We start from the raw sequence: 26039 nt of genomic DNA on the forward strand, positions 1-26039 counted from the left end.
ATCACTCAGGGTACTGATAGCATGTCATCGCTTGTGTCCATCCTTTGAAACAGCCACATTCTCTTTTCAAGCCCTATCAGGTAACTTTTATTTTATTTTATTTTATTTTATTTTATTTTATTTTATTTTATTTTATTTTATTTTATTATTTTATTTTATTTTATTTTATTTTATTTTATTTTATTTTATTTTATTTTATTAAACAAATTAACTAAATACTAAACCTCTTAACTACAACAGTCTCTAAGCCAGGCATAGCCAAACTTGGCCCTCCAGCTGTTTTGGGACTACAGTTCCCATCATCCCTGACCATTGGTCCTGTTAGCTAGGGATGATGGGAGTTGTAGCCCCAAAACAGCTGGAGGGCTAAGTTTGGCCATGCCTGCTCTAAGCGCTTTGTGGAGATAACAATATTTAAAAATAAAAATCAATATCAGGCAGGTGCCTTCGCAGTACACTTTTCAGCACCTACTAAAAATGTTTTTGCTTAGGCAAGCCTACTCAAATGCTGAGAATCAGTTCTCGGTTTATTTTAACTTTTCAAAAGTCTTATTGTCATCCATTCTTCTTATTGATAATTGCATTATTTTATCTTTTTGTGAATCGCTTTGAAGGTTCCCCCCCCCCCAATTAAGCAGTGTATAGATTTTATGAAATAAAGAATGACAATATAGTAAATGGAAATAAGTTGAAATTATAAAATCAAACATCAGTTGAAATGCCTGCTGGATTATTTTATTTTTTAACTCTTTAATAGAAACTGGATGTTCAATGGGGGAAAGAGGCTTGTTTGACCTCAACCAGAAGGGACTTTCCTAAAACTGGGCCCACAATACTGAGTGTGCAGCTGCTGGTGAATATAAGCCTCGCATCTAAGTCACAAGGGACCACCAACCAGGGTTGGAAACTAAGATATGAAAGCTAGGAGCTAAATGGCCCCTTAAATTTAGGTTATGGGTGCAACAACAGAATGTCTAGGTGTACCTTTCTTTTATAAGAATACAGTACGAAGCTGAAAATGAATGAACTGCAGCTAAAATATTATGTTCATTTTTCACATGGTCTAGTCCTTCCCCTCCCCGCCCCCCTAATATTCTTAAGAGGGTCTCTTCTCCAGACTTCAGAGAGTAGCTGGAAGTGGGGAGGCAGAAAAGGGTCCTCCTTTCCTTCCACTCTGCAGTTTTAATCTGAAATCTTAGGTGCAGTACTGCACCCAGAGCTCAGAAACTGCTCACGCTAATGAAATTCCCTGTCGCAAAATGCACCTTGAACAATGGGAGTTTCGAACACTGCCACTGACAGACAGCCCTGAAGACCTAAATGACCAGGTAGGGAAACAGGGGGTCAGGGGGTCCTTGAGAGCCAGTGTGGTGTAGTGGTTAAGAGCGATAGACTCGTAATCTGGTGAACCGGGTTTGCGTCTCCGCTCCCCCACATGCAGCTACTGGGTGACCTTGGGCCAGTCACACTTCTTTGAAGTCTCTCAGCCCCACTCACCTCACAGAGTGTTTGTTGTGGGGGAGGAAGGGAAAGGAGAATGTTAGCTGCTTTGAGACTCCTCGGGGTAGTGATAAAGCGGGATATCAAATCCAAACTCTTCTTCCTGAGGTATCCCAGGTTCTTAAGGTCCTTGTAACCTGCATGCTCCCTCCAACCCCAACACACAGAATGCTGTGTTGCTTATAAGCAACATGAGGTTTCTCATAAATAAGGAAACAACAAAAATTGCCACATCAGGAATAGTAAAAATGTGAAGGGGCCCTAACTTGGCAACGTTTAAGCCCCCTGACTCAGTTGCAGGAACATAGGAAGCTGCCTTATACAGAGCCAGACCAGGATCAGCCCATTGAGCTCAATGTTGTCTACACTAACTGGCAGCGGCTGTCCAGAGTTTCAGGCAGGGGTCTCTCCCAGCCCCATCTGGAGATGCCAGGGACTGAACCAGGGACCTTCTGAATGCAAAGCAAGTATTCTGCCGCTGAGCTGCAGTCTTCCCCAGGCTGATCTTCTCTTTGCCACCTAGTTTTGTGAGCACCTTGACTTAGACTCTTAGAAATGCATGACTGTATTCAATGCTGTGCCTACTCAAAGCAGAAGCACTGAAATTAAGGGACATGATCAAGTAAGGTTCATTACTTTCAGTAGGTCTATTGTAAGAAGAACTTGGTTGACACAACCCATCATTTCCAGGGTTGCTACCTTGGGAGTCCTGCAAGCTGCAGGTGAGAGGTGGCATCTCGCCTCACGCAGAGGCTGAGAAGAAAGTAGAATGTGCTCCCCTCTCATTCCAACCCTGGGACCAAATCTTCTCCTTGACCCATCTGTGTTCTTACCACTGGAAAAGCTCACGATGCCTTCTTCAACCACCAAGGTGGGCATTGCCCCACTGCCCTGGAGCATGGACACAACCTTCTCATGGGAGCAGTTCCTGCAGAGCGAGAGAAAGACTCTTGTGACATTTCAAGGAGAGCCACAGCCGCACAAGAAAAGCCCTTCGAGGAAGGGCAGGTGGGTACTGCTCTGAGCAGGTTTGCTCAAAGTAGGACAGCGTTCACTGACCTGGTGCCCTCCAGACACTTTGGACCACAGTTCCCATCAGCCTCTGCCAGCACAGCCAGAGCATCTGGAGACCACCCACCAGGTCAACAAAGGCTGAAGAAGGATAATGCATCTCCTTCTTGGGATGCATGGGATTCCAGAGGGGCATTGCAGCCTCCCTGGGTGCAGGCATTCTAGAGCCCCAGGGGTGATCATGGGTAGACACAAAGGAGCAGCTCCTTCACCTCATATCCAGGCCGTTTAGGAACAAGATCCTGTCCCCAGCTCTCAAGGATGCTTTGTCAGCTGGGCTCCCTAGAGATGGGGGGCAGAGGGAGAGAGAGCACAAATTGATCAGTCATTCAGGACTGGGCAGATGATCCCCTGCCTCAAAAGCAGAGTTTCCTGAAGATACAACACCCACACCAACCACACACCTTTCTCTTCCCTGGTTGCATTTATGGGCTTAAAGTTTGGTCAGAGAAATGAAAAACACACAGAGAACTTGGAGTTAACCTGCAAGTGCCATTTCTGGAAATGAAACCATCAGTGGTATTCTACAGGACACCTTGGTTCTCCTTACCAGGCAAGACGGACTCTATCCACACGGGGGCATGTCCTCGTAATGTAAACCCAAAGCTCCTGCTGCCTTTGTAGACACGAACAGTCCTGGGGGGAAACAAGCAAGTTACTAGTCCTTATCAGTGGCAGAGCTTCATGCTCCAGCACCGGGGGGGGGGGCAGACAGCAGGCAGGGGCGGGGCTGGCACATGTCCTGGGGGCAGGTCATGCCACCTGCAGAAGCATGGTGCCCAGCACAGGCAGGGGGGCAGCCGCGATGGCACCCTACCAGGATCGTGCTGCCAGGGGCAGTGTGCTCCCCCCGCACTCCTCTTCCTCCGCCATTGGTCCTTATGTTGGTTGGCACTGGGGCAAGAGCTTCAGAAACTCCAGGGAAGAGGAAGCCTTTTTCTGACTTCTATTCTCCAGCCCCACCTCCCTTTCCTTGTGAATATGAGTCTCCTCTCCCCCCTTTTTTTAAAATAAAAAAATGTTATTAAGACTTTTCATAACACAATAAAACAAATTAACTAACCTAGCCAAAAGAAGAAAAGAAAGAACCGAGAAATGAAAAGAATTTAAAGTCCTATCTCACAGGTATATCTTAAAACTTTTGTCCCATACAGAAAAGGTTGTACCTTCCCAGCTCTCACCTTCCCCCAGCCTAGGAGATCTCGCCTCCCCTGCCCCCTTCAACAACCGTCTATCACAGGGGTCAGCAACCTTTTTCAACAGGGGGCCAGTCCACCATCCCTCAGATCATGTGGTGGGTTGGACTATATTTGGGGGGGGGGGATGAACGAATTCCTATGCCCCACAAATAACCCAGAGATGCATTTTAAATAAAAGCACACATTCTACTCATGTAAAAACACCCTGATCCCCAGACTGTCCGCGGGCTGGATTGAGAAGGCAATTGGGCGGCATCCGGCCCCCAGGCCTTAGTTTGCCTACCCCTGATCTATCACCATCATTGGCATGCAATTCTTCCCAGTTCTGCCATTACTACCTCTGACTGTGGCTAGTGGCAGCCTTCCCCAGCTCTATGAGGAAGAGGCTCACGCACCCTCAGTGCACCTTGAACTTGGACGTCAGGGTCGCACTTCCTAGCATGGTTAGTAATTCTCAAGCAAGGTCCTGCGTCAGATAATGATATACTGGATGGCTGAAGGAGAGAGACATAGAGATGGTCTCCTCTGCTTGTTGCCATGGTTGTTGTCCCCACCATTGATGGCTTGCTGTACAAAGGAAGGTCGATGTGGCATGTTACCTACGCACACCCCACAGCATCAGCATCAAGAGCATGGGGAAGGCCATCAGCTTAGGGAAATGTGACAGATTGTTATTTCAAAGCCAGAGCTTCTTTGTTTGTTTACGACATTTCTATTTAACCGCAGGTGAAACAACAGCAGATAGAATCAGGATTCAAGGTGACCTTAACAGGTTGGAGAACTGGGCCAAAACTAACGACATGAATTCCGACCGGGACAAAGGTAAGGTTCTGCAATTAGGCAGGAACAAATGCAGGATGGGGGACACCTGGCTTGACAGCAGTGCATGTGAAAAGAATCTAGGTGTCTCAACTCTACAATTCTAGGATCAACTGCTGGCAGCCTTGTACTGGAGAGAGGCCTGTGCACCTGTTAATTCAAAGGTAGCCAATGTGGGGCCCTCCAGTTGTTAGAATCATAGAAGGGAACCTGAGGGTCATCTAGTCTAACCCCCTACAATGCAGGAATATGCAGGTGCCCCATACGGGGATCAAACCTGCAACCTTGGCATTATCAGCACCACCCCCTAACAAACAGAGCTATCCTATGAGACTACAACTCCCATCAGCTCCAGCGCACATGGCCATTGGCTAGGGAGTCTGGAGGGCACTCCATTGACTACGCTCCTGTGCTAAATAAGCCCATACATAAAACAAAACACTTAAGAAGAATCACACAGGGGTTTGTTTTGCAGTCCTTATGATTCTGTGGGGATGGCTTCTTCCTTCATTCTATAGATTTACAGATCTATACTGTAATGCAAACACCTGCAGTGAGTTCCAAAGGTCTGTGGGAAGGGGGAGTTACCTGCGAGCAGCCCCTGAGCCCACATTGCTGGCAATGAGGGAAGTCGCCTTCCTCAAGCTTTTGCCGTTCTCCTCGTGGCTCCTCGGCACTGAGCTGGCCCGCGTGGAGACCAGGAGGCGCTCGTGGTGGTCCTCGCTGCGGCTGCGCCTCAGCCGACTGGCAGAGTGCTTGCTCTTGGCATGGCACAGTTTGCTGATGAGGCTCTGGGAGACCACCTCGTCGAAGCGCTGTCGGTGTTTCCTGGGGATGAAGATCCTGGAGAACATGGCAAGGGAGAAGAGTTAGGAAAGTGGCAGAGAAAGGGCAGGGCAGGTTCCAGGAATCCAGAGCCTTACAAACCCATCACGGCAGAAGAAAACCCAGCATTTATAAGAGCACAGAGGGAGGTGAAGCAGAGTCCTCTGATCCTCAGCTGCTGCGTCCTGTTATTATCGGAATCAGATGCACAGCTCGTCCTCCTGAATGCTGGATCTAAACAACTTGCAAAGAGAGGAATGAGCTTCTGAGCTCACTACAGCCATGTGCCGCTTGCAATTTGGTGCCTTTGGCTGGCTGGTGTTCCACCAGCTACCCTTTTATTCTCCCAACACAGGAAGTAAGTCGGATCTGGCAGGTGAAATCTGCACACGGGTGACACGCTTGCCGTTTGCAAGCCAGCCCCAAAGTGTAGAGTATTTTTAAAGCTCAACTCACAGATGGTGTTTTCTCTTCACTACGGTCTGACAGCAAAATCACAATGAGCTCACCAGCCCCGCATCCCACCCTGCTGAAGGCATCTTTGCTGCGCTTGGCATTCAGGAACGCAAACGCCCACGCCAAGCCTACCCACGCAGGCAGAGCAGCTGAGGACGCTTTGGTCTTTTTGCAGGGCTACTCGGCAGCTACCAGGATGCCCAACATATTGGAACAAAGTCGCTGCCAGGTGGAATCGAGCGTGGGTTTTAATTTCCCATGACCTCTGCAGGGGCATACAGGTTGAGATGGACCTCACCTGAGGCTAAAGGTTTGTGTGCAGAGGTGGGCTCAGTGGAAGACTGATGGCATTGCTGTGAGATAAGGTTTAATTTATGCCAATATACAGGATGAGCATAGGATGAAAGGATGCAGGGGTGGACTACATGACTCTTGGAGTCCTTTCCAGCTCAGCAACCCTACGATTAACACTCCGATGGGGCCTATTCCCCACTTGGTGGTGGGGGAGGTAATCACAGGGCTGTTGAAGGGACCCCAAGAGCATACATTGGGCAAAAGATTCCTGCATTGCAGGGGGGTGGACTAGATGACCCTCATGGTCCCTTCAACTCTACAATTCTAGGGCATCCACCTAACCCCAGTCCTACAATATTTTTCACTGACTGCTTTGTATGCAATTGGGCTGTCCCCCCCCCTCCACATGTGGCAGAGGTTGCAGGGCATGTGGGGCACCAGCTGGCAGACCGCCTGAGGGGCTCCTGCCACTTGAGGCACCAGCCCCACCCTGCCTAATGGCTAGGCAAGTTCTCCTCACCACAGGCGTTCTTTGCATCGCAAATGGCTTTGCCTGAGGGGGGTCACCACCGCCCTCCCCTTTCCCCTTCTTGCTCCAGAGATGAGAAGACCTTGCACCTTTCTCCTCCTCTAGCCTTCTTGGTTCTCCCTGCCTTTCCCTTCTGTCTCCAGTGCCTGAAGCCCAGGCAGGCAGCCTCCCCTCCCTCTCCCCCTTCTCCTGCCTCTTTCACAGAGCTGCCTGTTTCCCATGGAGGTGACGCCACTGCAGCTTCTCTGAGGAAGAGGGCTCCCAAAAGCACCAATTAATTGGCCTCAAATTACATCCTGTGATCAGGGGGAGAAACTTCACACAGCAAAAGTATTAACAGCAGCAGCGGGAACAGCAGCTATTCTAGAAAAGGCAACACGTACTAATAGTTCACCCTTCGCAGAGTTACCACTCCTGGCTGCCCTTAACAGTGCCCAGAATAATTTCAGGTGAAAAAAAAAATATGCTTGGAAGGAATTGTATGTATGCAGCCGATTGATTTTGTTGCTGGGCTTAGCTGGACAGAAGGCCTGCCCCGGGGGGCTGCTGGATCTTGCGGCCCCTTCCTCCACCCCACCAGTACAAAGTGTGTTGCTCAGGGCACGGACCAGTGATATATTTCCCTGGCGTTAAAAACTTAAGATGAGCCTGTCATAAGTCCAGCATCCTGTTCTGACAGTGGCCAACTTGATGCCTCTTCTGAGAAACCCACAAGCAGCGCCCAGGTAGACGTCAATAACCTTTTCCTCCATGAATTTGTCTGATCCACCTTGAAAGCCCTCCATGTGAGTCCCATCACTGCTTCCTGTGGCAGTGAGTACCACAGTTTAACTATACAGTCGCTCACTTGAATCCCTCTCCCACTGAGGCAAAAAGGAAATCGAATGGAAATAAGGCCGGTGGCCGGGGAGGAGGGTTGTGGATGGGAGGCAGCAGAGGGGAGGAGGGGAGGAGGAGGAGGAGGGGAATGGTGACCAGTGCGCTGCTTGTGGGCCTAGATCTGCTGCCACTCCCAATGGCCTGGAGGCTGCTGCCCAGAGGCAATTGCTCCACCTTGCCTCAAGGGAGGGCCGGCCCAGCCCTCTCCTGATTTGTAGTCAAGTGATGGGCCCAGAATGGCACAAAATCAGAGAGAAGTAGCGGGGGGTGGGATATTTCTATCTGCTTTCTCTGCACCATGTACCTCTACCATGTCTCTATTTTCTTGCCTTTTTTCTAAACTAGGAAGCCCCAGAGGCTGCAACCTTTCCTCATCTTGGGACTAGTCCTAGCCCTTTGATCATTCTGCACAGGTATCGTGCAGTTACGTTTTTGCACAAGAGGGAAAGGCAGGCAGCTGCTCAGGGCCTGGCCTTGGATAACAACCCCTCGAACTTGTTTCAGCTGCTGGGGAGGTTTAAATAGCCGAATAGATGGGCTGAGTCAAAGAGACACTCACATCCATGTCAACGGGGATTGTGCAGAAGACCCTCCTGGTAGACTTTGATCTGTCATCTACCAGTCCCCAAACCTCCTGCCTGATGTGGCTCTTCATTTTTCTTCATTCTGGGTCACCTGTTGGCAACTCAGTGAGAGCTGGTGGACAGGAGAGGGATGAGTGGGTTATCATTGCAAAAGCAGCTAAAGTGCACCTTGGACCTATCAGCTCCACAGGAAGACACATCTCCGGGTAGATTAAATACATCGCACTGGATTACTCTCGGTTTATAGCGTATAAACCCAGCCAGGCTGCCAGATTGGGGGGGTGGGAGGAGGGATGAAATGCCATAGCCTCAGGGGACTGCGTTAGCTTGAAACTAAGGACCAATTTACCCAGTTATAGCTGCCACAAATTGCTGGACTTGGCCTGGCGGCCAATCTTGCCAATATCTCTGATGCATACTGAGATCCTTGAGGCCCATGTCTCCTGCTGGGAAAGGCTCCAAGGACTGTGTAGAGAGCATCAGAAGGCTGGAGTGGGAAAAGGGATTTTTTTAAGAGCAGAGAATGGCATGGTAGAGGCAGCATCGCTCTTCACAAACACAGGAATCCGCCTTACACCAAGTCAGACTATGGTTGCCTTCACGCCATACATTGAAAGCCATATCATACCACTTTGAATAGTCATGCCTTCCCCCAAAGAATTCTGAGAACTGTAGTTTGCAAAGAGTTTGCTGAGAGTTGTTAGAAGGCCCTTATTCCCCTTACAGAGCTTCGGCTCTCAGAGTTCCCTGGGAAGAGGCACTGATTGCTAAATCACTCTAGGAACTGTACCCCTGTGAGGTTCTCCTAACAAGTCTCAGAACACTACACTTCCCAGGATTCTTTGGGAGAAGCCAGGGCTGTTTAAAGTGATATCAATGCTTTAAATGCATGGTGCAAATGTGGCCAAATTGGTCCATCTAGCTCGGTATTGCCTACACTGACTGGCAGAGGCTCCCTGTGGGCTTCAGATGGGGACATTCCGCAGTCCTATCCAGAGACGCTGGTCCTGGAATCTGAGGCCTTCTGCATGCATAGCAGACGCTCTACCAATGAGTTGCAACCCTTCCTGTAGGAATGCAAGAAGCTGCCTTCCAGAGTCAGACCACTGGTTTATCAAGCTCAGTGTTATCTATTTTAACTGGAAACGGCTCTCTAAGGTTTCAGGCAGGGAACATGCCCAGCACTGCCAGCAGACGCCATTGAGGGCAGAACAGAAATCGGTCAAGTGAATACAATTGGTCTTAGCGCACATTGTTTTGGGTGGTGGCTTTTTTTAAATTCTGCAATCAAAGCATTGCATCTCATTGATTGCATTTATACCCCACCTTTTCTCCAAGGAGCTTAAGGTGGTGTACATAGGTCTCCCCCCCCCATCATCATTTAATCCCCACATCAACCCTGTGAGATAGGTCAGGCTGAGAGGCAGGGACTGGCCCAAGGTCACTCAGTGAGCTTCATGTCTGAGTTGGGATTTGAACCCTGGTCTCCCAGGTCCTGGTACAACACTCTAAACATTACACCACAGCAGCTCACATGCAAAATTGATTGTTCTGTTTTGAAGTTTCCTTTGCACTGAAATGAACGTAGGTTGCATAAATAGTTACATAACTCACCATTAAGTAGTGAGCAGTGATAGGAATAACATGGTATTTGGCAGAAACTGAACTGCATTGGAACGAAAACATAGGACAGGGTGGAAATTATTGTTTTTTTACATCGCTCCCCAGGAGTAGCCTTTGATATTGTTGTGACAACTCTGGGAAATGTTTTTGGCTGGCAACAGATGACAGCTCCATGCTCCCCCCCTCCCCCACTATCACTACAGCTTTTTTTATGACGGGTTTAGTAGGGCAACCTCCTGTCTGCATTAATCCCCTCCGTACATACCCCCTGCTGCCATCTGCCTGGCTTGCCATCGCTTCACATGGCCCAGGGCAGGAAGCCAGAAGAGGGGAAGGGAGGAGAGTGGAGAGAGGCCTCCGATGCTCTGCCAGGTATTTGGGTGACCTTCCCTATTAATAGGCAGAAACTCAGTCCCTGGGGTGCTATCACTAGACTGACAGCTTGGTGGACTCCACAGTCGGCTGGGATGCCTCGGAGACGGGTGGGACCTGCTGCAATGCACCTTTTGGTAACCAGAGAAGATCCTGCCTTCCCTGCTTGGGGAATGTAATACACACTGATCAAGTGGCTTTTGTCCTTCCTCCTCTTCCGAAGGGTGACTCTGCCAGAGGAACAGCCAAGAGGGATGGGAAGAGATGGCACTGAAGAGGCAAAGCACAAAGGGCTAGCAAGGAACCTTCTGTCCCCAACTCCTCTCTTCTAAGCAGGCTTTCATAGGATCCTAGAGCTGGAAGGGACCCAGTGGATCATCTATTCCACCCCCACCCCTGCAATGCAAGGGTCTTTTGCAAAGTGAAAACAGCAAGCTTTTTGCTCTAGCTCAACCTGGTCACTTTCTGGCTGGCACTGTCCCCAGGGGACCTTCTGGCCACATGCCATGTGGGCCACTGCACACTCCTTGCCAAAGCCAATGCAAAATTCCTTCAAAGCAGACAGAGCCGGCTGGTCCTACCATGCAGCAGGGGGGAGCAGGGTGCTTCAGGTGCAGGCAGAATTTAGGGAGAGGGATGAGGAGAGGAGCTGGTGTCCAAGAGATGCAGCTTTTTAAAGTTGGCCCTCAAAGGGATGGAGGGTAAGGCAATCTCTTGGGCTGGCCCTGAAGGGGAGTTCCAAAGGAAGAGTGATGCTCCTCAGGAGAGACTGATCAGGCCTTGTTTTGATAGTTGGGAGTGTAAAGCTCCTCCTTCTCCCCAAGCTCTGGGAGCAAACTCTCCTCACTCCAAAGTGGGGGCTCAGCTGACATTTGCAATCTTCAAAGCCCAGTCAATCGCATTGGTTGACTTGCTGTCAGTTCTGAGTTTTCCAATTCTAGCAGACTTTGAAATAATGGATCAGATTTTGGCTCCCTGCAGTGCTGATGCAAACGGAGGAAAGAAGCTCTGTGGATCAAACAGTGGCTCCTATGATCTGACACACACACATAACAAAAAAAAATTCTTTTTTTACAAAACTGCAAAAGCCCTTCCTTAGCTTGCTCAAGTCTTCTGCAGCAGCTAGAGCAGCTTTCCACAACCTGGTGCCCTCCAAATATTTTATGCTACAAATCCCATCAGCCTCAGCCAGCCTAATCACAGAGGCACAACCTAGAGTCCAAAACATCTAAAGGACACTGGGTTGACAAAAGCGTCATCTCTCTTGATGAATGCAAAGAAAAGTGGACTCTTTATTACTGCGTTTGCAATTCTTCAAGATAAAACCTATTTTGGGGGGGGAACTACTTTTGACATTTTAATGGACGTTTATTGTTTGTTTACAGATAGTTGCCTTGGTGATATTATCTTGTGTCGATTGCAGTAGTAATTGTATCACCACCCTGTTCATTGTTTTATTGTTTTGGCTCCCACCTGTCTGTCCATTCTCAAAAGTAAGGGCTGCCAGTCTGGTTGGATGGGCTCCTTCACCCACATGCTTGCTTAAGCCAAGGCTGCCTCAGCTCCTGGCAACCAGCACCCCCTGGCCAGCCCCAGAGGCACTATTTGCCTGTGGAGCTTGTAGTCAGTGTTGCAACAAACAGCTGTGCAAGCCTTTGTGAGGCAGAGATGTGAGAGGGCATCAGAAGAGAGAGGGAAGTAAAGAGGGACAGATGCCAGTGTTGCCTGTGGCACCCCTGACCATCATTCAATGCATCTTAGGGTGCCCCGGCACACTGGTTGGAAACCACTGCCATAATGAGAAGCCCACAAGGAAGAACCAAACACAAGAGCATTCTCCCCTCCCTTGGTTTCCAGCAACTGGCACTACATCCTCAGTGTGCTTAGTCTGACAAACAGGAGCCCCCATAAGATCCTCCCATGCCAACAGGCATGAGGCAGGATGCTCAGGGCACTTCTCCCCAAGTCTGAGAAACCAAATGGCTCCCACAGTACTTCACTGGTTCAGCTGAGCAGGGAGTGCTCCAGGTGGGTGGCAGGAGGGGCTGGGAATGAAGGAGTGTCTGTCTTCAGGTCAGAGGGTTGGCCCTGTAAGAATCCAAAATTATCCACAAGGAATCAGATTGCTTGGGAGAGACGGAAAGGGCTCAGTCTGCTCTCAGCCCTTATTGGAGCAAGTGGCTCCCTTTGAGCTCTCCGTGGTCCTTAAACTCCTACCTTCAACTATGAACTCTAGCACCAGACCAGCAAGCAGTGAAGAGTCCTGGGGAAGAAATGCATTGGAAGGCTGGTCTGAGATGGTTCTTGCTGCCTGAAGTGCAGGACAAAATGCCCCACCCACCCCCATCTGACAGCCCATGTACAGAAATGAAGTGGACTGGCCCTTGAATCCTTACTTCAACAGCATCCTCCAGGGATTGCACAGCAAGCAAAGCTCTGCCCAGCATCAGCCTCCCCAGGCACCTGCCTCCCTCTGCCTAATGACAGAGCTGGCTCTGGTTCCCAGTCATGACTCAGGCCTTGTGACTATTGCCCCTTGCCAGGCCTATGCAGAGAGGCTTACCCAAATCCCGTCTGTTTTATGGGTTAGGGTTATTTATCCAGCAAGCCTCACTGATGGGTGCAACATTTTAATACTGTCACATTTTTAGCAGTTTCTGCTAAAACAAAACATCCAAGCACAGAAGAAGGTGAATAAATTGATTGTTCTTCAGCTACTGCTAAAACAAACTCTACAGCATTTTCTTCTGTAGTGGAGTATGGTGTCCCTGATGGGAAGAGATTTAATCTTTGCCAGAGACACAATGCAGCTCAGTTCTAGAAGCACATGTTCCTCTGCAACCTCTGGGCAAGAGGGAAAGACAGTAGCTCAACAAAAGAGGAGGCTGTCTAAAATATGTGACCTGCTGCCCTTGCTAGCCACTGTTGGAAAAGCAACCAAAGTAATAGTGGCAAATCAAAGCCTCCATCATACTGCATTGCAGAAAGGGAATATGCGAAAGCAATAAAATCCACTTGAAGAGCCTTTTGGAAAAGGGAAGCTTAAACATATAACTCATTATGAAAGGTCTCTTGGGAGATGAATACAGATACTCTTAAATTAAGTGTAGCCAAAAAGAACTTTTTAAAGAAAATCTATTGGATGCTGAAACCACAGTCCAAAACCATTGCGGTTTGTTGTGTGAAACTGCAGTGCAAGGGTTCCTTCTGGTCCCTTAACTGAGGTTTACCTTTCCAGGTACTGAAAGAATTGCTTGACATCAGTGCCAATTTTGGAAGTCGGAGTCAGTACCCTGAGTTGTTGTTGTATAAAACCACAATTCTGCTGAGAAGAAGCTGGGTTTTATACATCCAACCATGTCAAGCAAGGGTAAGGAAACAGTGGAGATACAAACCAGAAGGACCCATTTGAGGTTATTAGTTTGAAGACCAGTTTTTGAGTCCATAGTGTGTGTGCAGTCCAGTGTGGTATAGCGGTTAGAGTCAGGCTAGGACCTAGGAGACCAAGGTTCGAATCCCCACTTGGCCATGAGGCTTACTGGGCGACCTCATCTGCCTCAGGAGGCTGTTGTGGAGATTAAATGGGGGGAGGGACACCACATATACCAGCTTGAGCTCTCGGGAGGAAGAAGGTGGGATATAAATGCAATATATATGAAATGAAATGAATGAAAAACCCAAATGGAAAGTCCAGGAGGTACAGCTTAGGCTGACCTGGTGCCCTTCAGATGTTTTGTACTACAGCTCTCATCAGCCCCAGCCAGCAACTTGGAAGGCACAAAGTTGGTGAAGGCTGATCTAAAGCAACGGCAGGCAGAGAAATACCACACTGTCCCTCAAACCCATTCCAACTGCAAGAAGAGAAGAGCTCAGGGGCAGGGACAACCCAATAACCCTTTTCTGCATTGCAGGACCCTTTCCCTTCAATTCATGGCAGCCCATAAAGACTGACTGCTGGCTCAGATCCTTATACTTTATGAAGATAAGAAGCAGCCTCCTCCATATCCAGATCAGCTACTGGGGATGTTTCCTCAAGCAGAGATGCTACAGATAAACCCCAAGACTTTTGGGGAGCAAATTAAGTAGAGGCCTGAATCTTTAACTGTGCCCTGCATGTTTCTGGGTAAGAAATACATTTGGGAGGAGGGGGATGAGCAGCAGGAGTGATCTGAGTCACTAGGTAAGGTATTAATTTGAGGGAATAATTTAAGATGACCTAATTTAGAGATGATTTGGGAGGGTAATGAACAGTGGTACTTGGAGGGGAACTGAACTGATCTGCAAACCTCAGAGGCTGCCATGTGCCAAGCCGAACCATTGATCCATCTAGCTCAGTATTACCTACACTGACTGGCGGCAGCTCTCCAGAGTTTCAGGCAAAGGACATTCCCAGCCCTACTTAGAGAAGCCATCAGGGATTGAACCTGGGACCTTCTATAGGCAAATCAGGCACCCCGCCACTGACCTATTTGCAGCAGGATCTTTGGGGAAATTAATGGGGGTATACAAATGAAAGAGGAATTGGGGTGAGGTATTCTGGGCTGGGCTGCAAATTAAATAAAGGATTGATTTGGAATTTATCTGAAGGGGAAATCGGTTAATTTGCCTTCTGTGGCATTCTAGATCCACATCTGTTCATATGAACCAGGATGGGCAGATTTCATACAAATATGCATCTCTGGTCCCATGCCCCAAATCTTTTAGGCCCCTAGTACATCCCCGAATGCAGAATCTTCACCCCAGACCTATGCCCATTCCCCATGCTATAAATCTCTGTAATGCTGTCACTATAAGCAAAGCAGTTTGGCTGTCTGACAAACTCACCCAAAAAAATTGCAAATACTTCAGTGAACTAATTACTGATTTTGCAGCATACTGTGCTTGTCATGCTCACCCTGAAATAGTGACCCAAAATAGGCAAGACTGACTTATATTTATAGAGGACTGGCCAAAGTAGGTGAAAGAGAACGCAAGCGTTTGAGTTTCACATAATTCTTCATTGGGGATGTAGCAGTCTTTCAAGTACACACAGAGCACTGCTGAGTTTCACAAGTGACTGGAAAAGCTGGAAAATCTGAATGATAGCAGGCTGCTTGCAAAGCTAGCCTTAAAAGTGCAAAAAGTGCAAATGTTTTCCAGTAGCTTGGAACCCACCAAGCTGACTCTAGTGAGTTCACTTTCCATTCCACCAAGGGAAGAAGTCTTTGAAGACTGAAAGCTTGCATACTTCTACCCTTATCTGCCCATTTCAGTTTTTCCAAGTTTCTTATTTTTCCAGCTTGCCACTTTTCTTCACGAGTGTGATTTTAAAAAGTCCTCATCAGAATTCATCAACATTACAGGACATGTTTCTCCTAAATATATACATTTTGCATGTAATTTGCACATTTTTACAAACTCATTTAGTGGATTTTGGTACGTTATTTTCACATATACGCACGCTTTCCCCCCAACGTATAATTTTTCATATGCATTTTTTGTGGGGGGGGGGGAGAACCCAGCTTTTGCAATCCAAATATCAACCGATAGATGTGTTTCTATCTGCATGTTGGTTCCCCAATTGAAAATCAGGTAAGGTTCACACTACAATGCAAACTGAGCTGAACTGAATTTCTCCACCCATATCAGCCTGAGCTGGTTCAAATATTTTGCCTTTACTCCCTGCCTCTTCAGATTGTAATAACGGAGGGGATTGGGTGTCTGACTGCGATGTGTCTAGATCAGTGGTAGAGCATCTGCTTTGCATGCAGAAGTTTCCAGGGTTCAATCTCCAGTGGCATCTGTAGATACAGCTGGGGGGTGGAAGTCCTTGCCTGAAACCCTGGAGAACCACTGCTGTGAGTCAGTGTAGACAACACTAAGCTAGATGGACTGTTGGTCTATGTGAGCTGTGCCAGTGTAATGCATGCACCCAGAAAGAACCTATTCTCACATTAGTGGGGGACCAAGAAGCTTTAGGATCACGGGTCCAGAATCACTATTTTAAAAGAACCCTTTCCCAAAAAGTGTAGCACCCAGCTTCTCTGCAACCCCGCTGCAGATTTAATAGCAGTCCAAAGTCATCTCAAGCTTTGAGCATCAGCAGTCTCCATCATCAAGATTACCCACCAGCAGCCCCTAACTGCCCCGTCTTGCCACAACATCTGGTCACCCCCGCTGACCTTGGTGTGTGACAGTAACCCCATGGTGTCCAGGCCACCGTTTCCCTGGTAACGAGAGCCCGGAAATCCCTTTTTGTCATGAAACGCTTTGGACGGGAGGACTCTCATGTGTCTACCGGACTGCAGCAGAATTGTAAGTCTAAAATAAAAAGTTTGTCTCTCTCTCTCTCCCTCTCCCTCTTTAACCGGGTCACATCTGCAAAAGCCGGTTGTTTTCTTTGCTTCCTTTTCTCCTTGCTCCTAGAGGATGCCAGCAAACCTTTGCAGATGCAGTGTGCTACAATTCATTGCAGAATTAAGTGGTTTGAGTAAAAATTCATAAAGGCATTCTCTCTCTCTCTCTCTCTCTCTCACACACACACACAGAGCCTTCTGAGTCCAAGAAAAGACCAATTTGCCACTCACCCAAGACAGCTCATCTTCCAATTCTGTCGTTCTTCTCTCGCATCCTTGAATGGGAGACTAAAAATGTGCACTTTTCCAGTGTGTGCAAACCATATGGCAGTGTTGGGGGGGGGGTTGGAGAGACACACAAACAGGAGAAGCACGTGCTCAGCCCCTCGCCTCCCCGCCCCAGCCAAACGGATAAAGAAAATGTCAGCAAATTAAAATCAGATAGAGCTTAATTCTTGATAAATAGGTTGGAAATCCATGGGAGCCAGAAAAAAAGAATAAAACAAATAAATAAGCAAACAAATAATAATGATTAAAGGGGAAGGGGGGGGACGAGTCTAGTGGAGAATGTGGGGGGGGCAGATGCAGGGGGTCGTTGATCCAGCCAGAGGATTTAGCATGTGTCGGATGTAGGGAGTCAGGGAGGATGCTACAAGCAAAATGCTATGCAAGGAAGATATCAATCGCTCCTGCGAAAGAGGAGGGTAGTGTACTGTATATAACACAAGAGGCTGTCCGGAAGAGTAGCAGTTCTCCCACCCTGCTCCCCTTGGTGGTGGAAATCAGCAATGAAGGAAGATCCAATCAGGCAGCTACAGAAGGTTCTTGTCTCTCCTTGGAATGTCAGAGATGCATTGCTGGGCATGGGAGACTACGGCCGCAGTCAAGGGTGCGCATGGAGGGAGATGGGGAATGATTAACTATCTCACACCACACATGCATTAACACAGACACACACACAGGCACTCTCCCTCCCCCAAAAGCAAAAGCAGCAGGAAAGTTGTCTCAATCCCACAGCACAAGTGGCAGAGCTGAGCATGATATCAGAGCCCAACCCTGGAATCCACTCTGCGTGGTGTCAGTGCTCAGCCCTGGAAGGTTCCAAGAGAGAACAATAGCAGCAAAGTCTCTGCCACGGTCTCATTGTCTGACCTTGAGCAAGATTCTCTCTCTCTCTCTCTCTTGCTCGCTCTCTTTTCGACTCAGTTTTCCCATATGGGTAATGGGGCCACAGAGGCCCACCTCATAGGGCAGTTCTGAGAGCTCTAAAGCCTTTAAAGCAGTACTTTTTTTAATAAAAAAGCAACATAGTAAAGATAATTGCAGTTTTCTGTTTTCCAACCCCCACCCTCCCAATCCATTTTTCCTTTTGTGTTGTGTCTTTTAGTTTGTACACATGAGGGCAGGGGACTGTCTTATCATTGACTTTTGTAAGCCGCTTTGGGAGTTGTTTCCGCATGAACAGCAAGAGAAAAATATTGTAAATAGATAAATGATATTAATAATGTGTCAAAGAAGGTAAAATTGTGGCATTGGCACTCTCACGAAGCAAGAGGCAACAAGATTCTCTGACCCACGAAGTACCTGAGTATGGACTTTATTAGAAACTGCCCAGAAACCTAGAAATTCTTTTTTAAAAATCAAGATGGATAGAGGATGTTAGAAAGAAGCCAGATTTTCAGTTGGAAATATAAAGCCCATTTCTGAGCACCGCAGTTTAAGAAGGATGTTGACAAGCTGGGACATGTGCAGAGGAGGGTAGCCAAGAGGATCAAGGATCTGGAAACAAAGGCTACTGATCTGCAGTTGAGGGAGTTGGGTCCGTTTAGCCTGGAGAAGAGAAGGCTTAGAGGCGATGTGATAGTCACCTTCAAATATGAAAAGATGGAGCAAGTTTGTTTTCTGCCGCTCCAGAGGGTAGAACCCAAACCAAATGACCAGGAAGGAGATTCCAAATAAACATTAGGAAGACTTTTCTGATGGTAAGAGCTGGTCGACAGTGGAACGGACTCCCTGAGAAGGTGGTGGACTCTCCTTCACTGGAGGTTTTTAAGCAGAGGTTAGATGGTCATCTGCCAGAGCTTCCTGAGCTGCGATTCCTGCATTGCAGGGGGTTGATGGGACCTTTGTTCCCTTCTAGGATTCTAGATTTCAGTGTTGCTAGCTTAGACTAATGGAGAGGAGAATGTTGCCCAGATGAAGTCGCCTTCCCAGCCTGCACTATGTCTTCCCCTCTCGTATCCCCGGGGATTATTCCGCAGTGGGGCACTGTCTGCACGTGAGGCTCATAGCAGGGATTAGAGACCTTGGGAGCTCCTGGTCATTAAGCAATCAGGCCTCCATCTGGCCCTGTTTTCCCAACTCCTGCTTGTAATCTGTGGAAGCAGGAGAAATTGCAATATCCAGGGGGAAAACTCACAAAGGGTTAGGCATAGTGGGATGCCAACTAACCACACAGCCTGAGCTTAAGACAAACCTGATTCCATTTGCCAACATTCTTCCCAGTCTCTTGAGCACAATCCTGGATATTACGGCATCTCAAACCTGTCACATTCTGTCCTCTGTTTCCCACCCCCAGCAATGTTATCTGGGCTTAACCGAATAATTGCAACTTTAAAAATAATAGAATTAACCAGTCCAAATGCCATCATCCCACAGTCCCAAAGAGAGGGGTGGGAGTGCTTACGTGCAGAGTACGCAGGTAGGAATCGGAAAGAAATTTGGTTTGGTTCACCATTTAATGCCAACACACCTAATATGTGAACTGAAATACAGTGATCCTTTTGACCTTTGCATTTGCTCTGAATTCAGCGATGCAGTTCTCCACCCAAACGGTGTGGGCAAGTATGTGTGGGCAAAAGATTCATATATACTGGTGAAATGGACATGCAAAAATGTGTGATGTTAGGGGAAATTCCTTGCGAAAATGTCCACATTAGGCAAAATTCCATGCAGAAATTTGTATGTTCAGGAGAAAAGCACCCTCAAAATTCTATGGGGACTTCCTTTATCTAAAAAAAAATGTAAGCTGGTGCAAGAAAGTGGCAGACTGAGCTGAAAACTGGAAAACAGAGAAACTGAGAGATCCTGGAATTGGCAGATTCACCCATCCTGGCATGCAGGAAGAGATGGAAGAGGATAACAGGGGCAAAGCAGGCCCAGTGGCGTAGCGTGGGTTGTCAGCACCCGGGGCAAGGCAAGTAATTTGCGCCCCCTAACCCGTGGATTTTAGCAGGGGGCAGAGAGCTGCGAGTGCGAGCGCGCCCCCCGCCCAGATGTTGCGGCCAGTGCGGCCGGGGCCCCCTGCACCCCCCACGCTACGCCACTGAGCAGGCCAGCAGGAAGGTAAGATGAGCCCTGCAGCTGGATCAAACCAAAGGAAGCCTATCAAGTCCAGCATCCTTTTTTCACAGTGCCCAACCAGATGCCTGTGAAAGGTTCCCAAGCAATAAAAAGGTAAAGGACCCCTGACAGTTAAGTCCAGTTGCGAACGACTCTGGGGTTGCGGCGCTCATCTCGCTTTACTGGCCGAGGGAGCCAATGTTTGTCTGGGTCATGTACCCAAGCACAAAAAGCAACCAGTTTCCAGCATCTGGCATTCAGAAGCATCACTGCCTCTGACATTGGAGGCACTGGCGGAGGAAGAGGGGTGCGGGGGGAGTGCACGCCCCTGGCAGCGTGATCCCGATAGGGTGCCATGGCGGCTGCTCCCTCGCCCGCGCTGGGCGCCACGCACCTGGTGGTGGCGTGCCCCGCCCCCAGGACGTGAGCCAGCCCCACCCCCTCCTGCTCCCCGAATGAAGCTCTGCCACTGGTTTGAGGTACAACACAGCCGTCAGGGATAGCCATTGAAGAAATCAGGTGTGCTGGGGCACTCAGAGCCCTTTGTGCCACTCATCTCACATGCCTATGCTGCATGAAGGTTATCAACAAGGGCAGGGAGGATACCATAGAAAAGGGGTCCAAAACTCAGTACCTGATATTGTCTATAAGGAGGTGGTGCGAGTCCTTGGTGAGGATCATGGGGAGGGCGTAAGCTAAGTAATCAACCTTCCTCTCAGCTGCATATTGCTTTAAGATGGTGAACATCTTCTCTTTCACCTCTGGTTGGTCACCCAGGATCTCTTGCACCTGCACAAAGGACAGAGCAAAGGGGGGAATGGTGGAGGTTGCAATTTAAATTTGTTATGTGAGATCGTAAACCACTTTGCTGTTGTTTTTGGAAAAATGAAACTGTGGTGTTTTTTACACAAAAATAGAGATAAACATTCCACCCACCACCTCCAAAAGGCCTCCAGACCGAGAAACAACAAACTTTTCAAGGTAGCAAATTCCTTTCCTCTGCATTCTTGTTTTAGGTACCTGGAGTCTTTATTGCTAGTGTTATTCTCTATGGACAAAACGGGACCTCTCAGGGTGACTATGACAGGCCTAGAATGCTTTGCTGTAGAGGCTCCAAGTTAAAAAGGGAGAGAGAGCAGAAAGGCAATCCCAGCCCATTATGGGGAGATGGGGTATTGGGCTTTTGACCACCCAATCTGTTTTTTTCAGGCTGAGAATAAAAAGTTTATAAGGTCACCCTTGGGTCAACTGCATAGCGAAGGGTCTGCTCCAATGATGGCTGCAATATGGTGGGCAAATTCTGGTGCTCACCAGAGGAGGGCAGCAGAGAACCCTCAAAGCATTTTAAAAACAAAACTCCACAATGCGCACCCCACGTGATCCCGACTCCAGTACCAGGTGTGCCCTTTTTTAGTCTACAATAATTGCAGATTGTTATCACCTTCCCCGGGCCAGGACCTCTCCCCAAACTCTACTCCTCATTTCCCCTGTTCTGCACTCTCATCAGAGGCTAGAATGTGCTCCTGAATTACAGTCATGTCTTTTGAGTGCCTGAATAGAGGATGGATAGATATATATTTGGTATTTGTATGGCTGGGACAACATGCAATGAGCATGTGCAAAAGGAAGGGTTGCTCCACCCACTGTGGCCTCTGGCTCCACCCACCATTGGCAAATGCCAGCCCGGAAGTTTGCCCACAGAGGCATGGGGCCCTCAGGCTGAAAAGAACTCCCTTCTTTTGCTTTAACAGAAGGTGCAAGCTGACCTCTCTCATCCCTCTTGTTGGGTCCCTTTTAGAGAGCTAGTGGAACCTTTCCTGGTATGGAGCCTATTCTGCCCCCACAGGGTTCAGTTATTTAGTAATAGCAAATCTGTGTACAATGGTACCTCGGGTTAAGTACTTAATTCATTCTGGAGGTCTGTTCTTAACCTGAAACTGTTCTTAACCTGAAGCACCACTTTAGCTAATGGGGCCTCCTGCTGCTGCCGTGCCGCCGGAGCACGATTTCTGTTCTCATCCTGAAGCAAAGTTCTTAACCCGAGGTACTATTTCTGGGTGTAACCTGAAGCGTCTGTAACCTGAGGTACCACTGTATTAGTATTAGGTAGAAGGAATAACAATGCTGCCCCTTTAAGAAAAGATTGCACCTTTCCCCCTTTTTAGACCCCAAGGCAGGTTGGGAAATGTAGGCACAGAAATAGCCTACTTTCTATTGGCTCTGTCAGAGAGCGGGCAAATACCTCCTTTCTATTGGCTCTGGCCAGAGTGGGAAGAAACCTCCCTGCCTTCTAGTGGCAGTCTAGTTATGGCAAACCCAAGAAGAAGGGTGAACCCATCCTTACAGAGCTCCACAGAGAACTTCATAAAAAGTTTATAATCATCTACATTCAGAGCCATAGAACAGCTTATTTGTATGTGAGCAATATTTCTACATGTGCCTTGATTATCTTCAATTAATCTATGTAGGAGAGTTTTGTTAATACTATCCAGAAAGAGAGAGAGAAAAATCTCCAGATGAAACAGAAACCCACCTGCTCACTGCTGCAGATCAAATGGCAGTTAAAGTGACAGCTACAAAGCCCAGCTCAAGTTTTATTAAGTATCTCTATCTGGTTTTTACACCAACATTCAATGGGAAAGGAACAAGAAATTCAACTCAGGTCACATTCAAAGGCAGACTTGCCTAAATCACCTTTTCCAAAACAGTATGCAAACCCATCCTTGGAAATGCATACTTTTCTGAATTTTGCAATGCAGTTCTCCAGTCAAGTAACATGCAAAACTGCATTTACAATGTGCATACAAATGCATACGTTAATGAAAATATCAGAAAAATCCATCATATTGGGCAATGTTGCATGCCCAGATGCGTATATTAGGAGAAAACAGCACTAAATGCTGATGAGTTTTCGAAAGGATTATATGCATATGTGGTGTGGAAATGTGGAGAACTGAACACAAAATTGAAAAAATAAGAAACAAAGAGAAACCGAAATTGAGAGATGCACCTCCTCCGCACACAACCAGTTGCCAGGGCACTTTACCAAAGTGAGAGTTAAAATGCAACCAAGTATCAGCAAACTGCATCTGACCACCCAGCTCTGATCCACAGCAGGGTGGGAGCTCAGACTCCCCTTCGCCCTTTTCTGCAAGATGGGCAGAGGTGAAGCCAGGGAGCACCAGCCCCTCTGGCACTCTGTCCTTTGCGCTAAAGCCTGCCCACATCTGGGTGGGTCTTGAAGCGCAGGAGGAACAGAGGGAAGGAAAGCACCTCTCATCGCCAGCACACTCTGGCCTGAGCAGAGCCCAACTGCCCCCAAACACTCTGTGTGGGTACTTTCAAACACTGTCCCAGTTTGGACATCACACCAAGCTATGGTTGACAAGAATGAACCAGGTTCAGGAATGGACAAATCTATCCGTTTTGGTTTCTAATATCTCTAGTCTTAAGTTTGCTTCACTCCATTTCCTTCAGACATTTGCAAAAGAAAGTATGGTTTGTTTAAAGAAGCCTGATTGATATGAAGAACAAACAAGCCATATGAACAAACCATACTTAACATGAACCACAGTTTAGGGTTTGGGCAACACACTAAACTGTGGCTGGTGGAAAGTCAAAGCAAAAGCTTCTGAACTCCTCCTCTCACCCTCATCAGAAGGATGGGGTAATATGGAAGCACACACAATACATGTTTGCAGTGGCTCATTCTTAACATGTTAAGCTGCATTTCAGGGTGATATACAAATGCAGCTGTACACCCCTCATTTGTACCTACTACAGACATTTTGTGCATACTTTCAAAAGAGCGGTAGGTTGTGTCATGACCCCGTCCTCAAGGTCCCAGTGTTAATTTGAGGAGGACTCTGGTTCAAATAATGCACGTCACCCCACTTGAGGAGTAGCCCTCAGCACTGCCTGCTACACTGCCCTGGCCTGAGGATGTGGTGCAGGCACAGGCAAACTCGGCCCCCCAGATGTTTTGGGACTACAACTCCCATGATCCCTAGCTAACAGGACCAGTGGTTAGGGATGATGGGGATTGTAGTCCCAAAACATCTGGAGGGCCGAGTTTGCCTATGCCTGGTGTGGTGGCTCTCTCATCATACTCAGAGTCAGATTCTCCTGCAGCCTCCCTGCTCTACAACCACATACAACTGCAGAATAAGCTACATAACACTGACATATTGCAAACAGTACTCCGGTGGGGGGGGGTAGGCAAAATCACTGGAAGGTCAAGGCTTTATAGCCTTTTGAAGGCATCAGATGATTCCAAGCCTTTGCTGAGACAACCTCTTCAAGGGAAGTAGATCAAGGGAAGTAATAGTGCCACTGCTCTGGTCAGACCTCACCTGGAGTACTGTGTCCAGTTCTGGGCACCACAGTTCAAGAAGGACACTGACAAACTGGAACGTGTCCAGAGGAGGGCAACCAAAATGGTCCAAGGCCTGGAAACGATGCCTTATGAGGAACGGCTAAGGGAGCTGGCCATGTTTAGCCTGGAGAAGAGGAGGTTAAGGGGTGATATGATAGCCATGTTCAAATATATAAAAGGATGTCATATAGAGGAGGGAGAAAGGTTGTTTTCTGCTGCTCCAGAGAAGTGGACACGGAGCAATGGATCCAAACTACAAGAAAGAAGTTTCCACCTAAACATTAGGAAGAACTTCCTGACAGTAAGAGCTGTTTGACAGTGGAATTTGCTGCCAAGGAGTGTGGTGGAGTCTCCTTCTTTGGAGGTCTTTATGCAGAGGCTTGACAACCATATGTCAGGAGTGCTCTGATGGTGTTTCCTGCTTGGCAGGGGGTTGGACTCGATGGCCCTTGTGGTCTCTTCCAACTCTATGATTCTTCCCTGACTCACTAGGAGCTCTGCCAGGTCCTTATGCTCTTGACTCACCAGAACTGTCCAAGGTCCTGATCTGCCTTGCCCTAGTCTCTGGTCCTATTCACCCATTTCCCCTGCATTCCCCTGGGACACAGCAGAACAGGATAGGTTTCTCCACCCCTGCAACAATCCATCCGCAATGTCGGCATGGTTATGGGAGCTGGAGTGAGATGCATAAGCAGAAGAGAGGGAGCTGTTCACATCCCCCCTGGTGCTCGTCCCACTTTGATGCTCTCCAAAGCCAATTATCACAGGCTTTTTGTAACCTACATCCAGAAGCCACAAGGTACCCAGCAGTTTCAAGGCACCATCATGTGACCAGGATGGAAGTCCTAATGAGGCACCAGACATTTCAAGGTTACTACATCTGGAGCAGTGACAGCAAGAAAGGGGTCTCTTCAAGGAAGCTGCCTTGCATCCCTTTCCATCTCTCATGATGGGGAAAGCAGGATTCTTTGGAAGACAGAGAAGCGAGCTCAGTGGTAGAGCAGTGTGAAACCCTGGAGTGCTGCTGCTGGCAGTGGCGTAGCGTGGGGGGTGCCAGGGGTGCCGGCCGCACCGGGCGCAACATTTGGGGGGGCGCGTTTGGCCGGCCCTCCTCGAGGAAGCAGGAACCCCACTGTCCTCGGACCTCCTCTGAAGCCTGGCAGTGGGGCGGAGAGACCTTCTCCCCGCACCAGCCTTCGGAAGGCTGTCCTGAAGACTTGTGGTGGGAGCAGTGGCGTAGCGTGGGGGGTGCAGGGGGGCCTGCTGCACCTGGCGCAACATCTGGGGGGGCGCGGAAGAGACTCGAGTGCTAAAATCCACGGGTTAGGGGGCGCAAATTACTTGCCTTGCCCCGGGTTAGGGGGCGCAAATTACTTGCCTTGCCCCGGGTGCTGAGAACCCACGCTACGCCACTGGCTGCTGGTCAGTGTAGACAATACTAGGCTACATGGGCCAATGGTCTGACCCAATATGAGGCAGTTTCCTATATTCTTAATCTACTGCCCATTCTCGACAATGAAACTTTCCCATAGGCATTGGGCTGCAGTAACAGTCTTGCTCACAGTCACAGCCTTCAAATCCATAGCATAAACAACAGGATATACACCAGAGACAAACACAGGACCAGATTTTGCAGCAGAATCCAGAGGCCAATCCTGTCCCCATATTCACTTTGGCAACACATAAGAACATAAGAAAAGCCAGTTAGATCAGGCCAGTGGCCCATCTAGTCTTGCATCCTGTTCTCACAGGAGCCAACCAGATGGGCCAGTGGGAAGCCAACAAAGATCTGAGCACAACAGCAACTCTCCCCTGAATTCCAGCAACTGGGATTCA

At 48.3% G+C, this 26039-nt stretch overlaps 2 protein-coding genes across 4 annotated transcripts in view; one reads left to right on the top strand and one right to left on the bottom strand.

The window, feature by feature from the left end:
* Window positions 1-26039, bottom strand: part of GRID2IP (Grid2 interacting protein) — a 59897-nt gene that overhangs the window by 27492 nt on the left and 6366 nt on the right. For 2 of the 3 annotated variants that reach the window (XM_081170840.1, XM_081170839.1), the window contains exons 2-6: window positions 20463-20617; window positions 5178-5432; window positions 3122-3207; window positions 2784-2853; window positions 2334-2428 (exon numbers count right to left, since the gene is read on the bottom strand). In XM_081170840.1, coding sequence (XP_081026966.1) covers window positions 2334-2428; window positions 2784-2853; window positions 3122-3207; window positions 5178-5432; window positions 20463-20617 — 661 coding nt within the window. Of the gene's footprint in view, window positions 1-2333; window positions 2429-2783; window positions 2854-3121; window positions 3208-5177; window positions 5433-16717; window positions 17453-20462; window positions 20618-26039 lie in introns of those variants that run through there. The other variant, XM_081170841.1, reaches the window with a different exon arrangement.
* The window catches only part of ZDHHC4 (zDHHC palmitoyltransferase 4), a 34279-nt gene continuing 24651 nt past the window's right edge, over window positions 16412-26039 (top strand). The window contains exon 1 of the mRNA XM_081170910.1: window positions 16412-16445. Coding sequence (XP_081027036.1) covers window positions 16419-16445 — 27 coding nt within the window. The 5' untranslated portion in view covers window positions 16412-16418. The remainder of the gene's footprint in view (window positions 16446-26039) is intronic.

The sequence above is a fragment of the Podarcis bocagei genome (genome assembly GCF_964188305.1).
Source record: "Podarcis bocagei genome assembly, chromosome: 14".
Classification (NCBI taxonomy): Eukaryota; Metazoa; Chordata; class Lepidosauria; order Squamata; family Lacertidae; genus Podarcis; species Podarcis bocagei.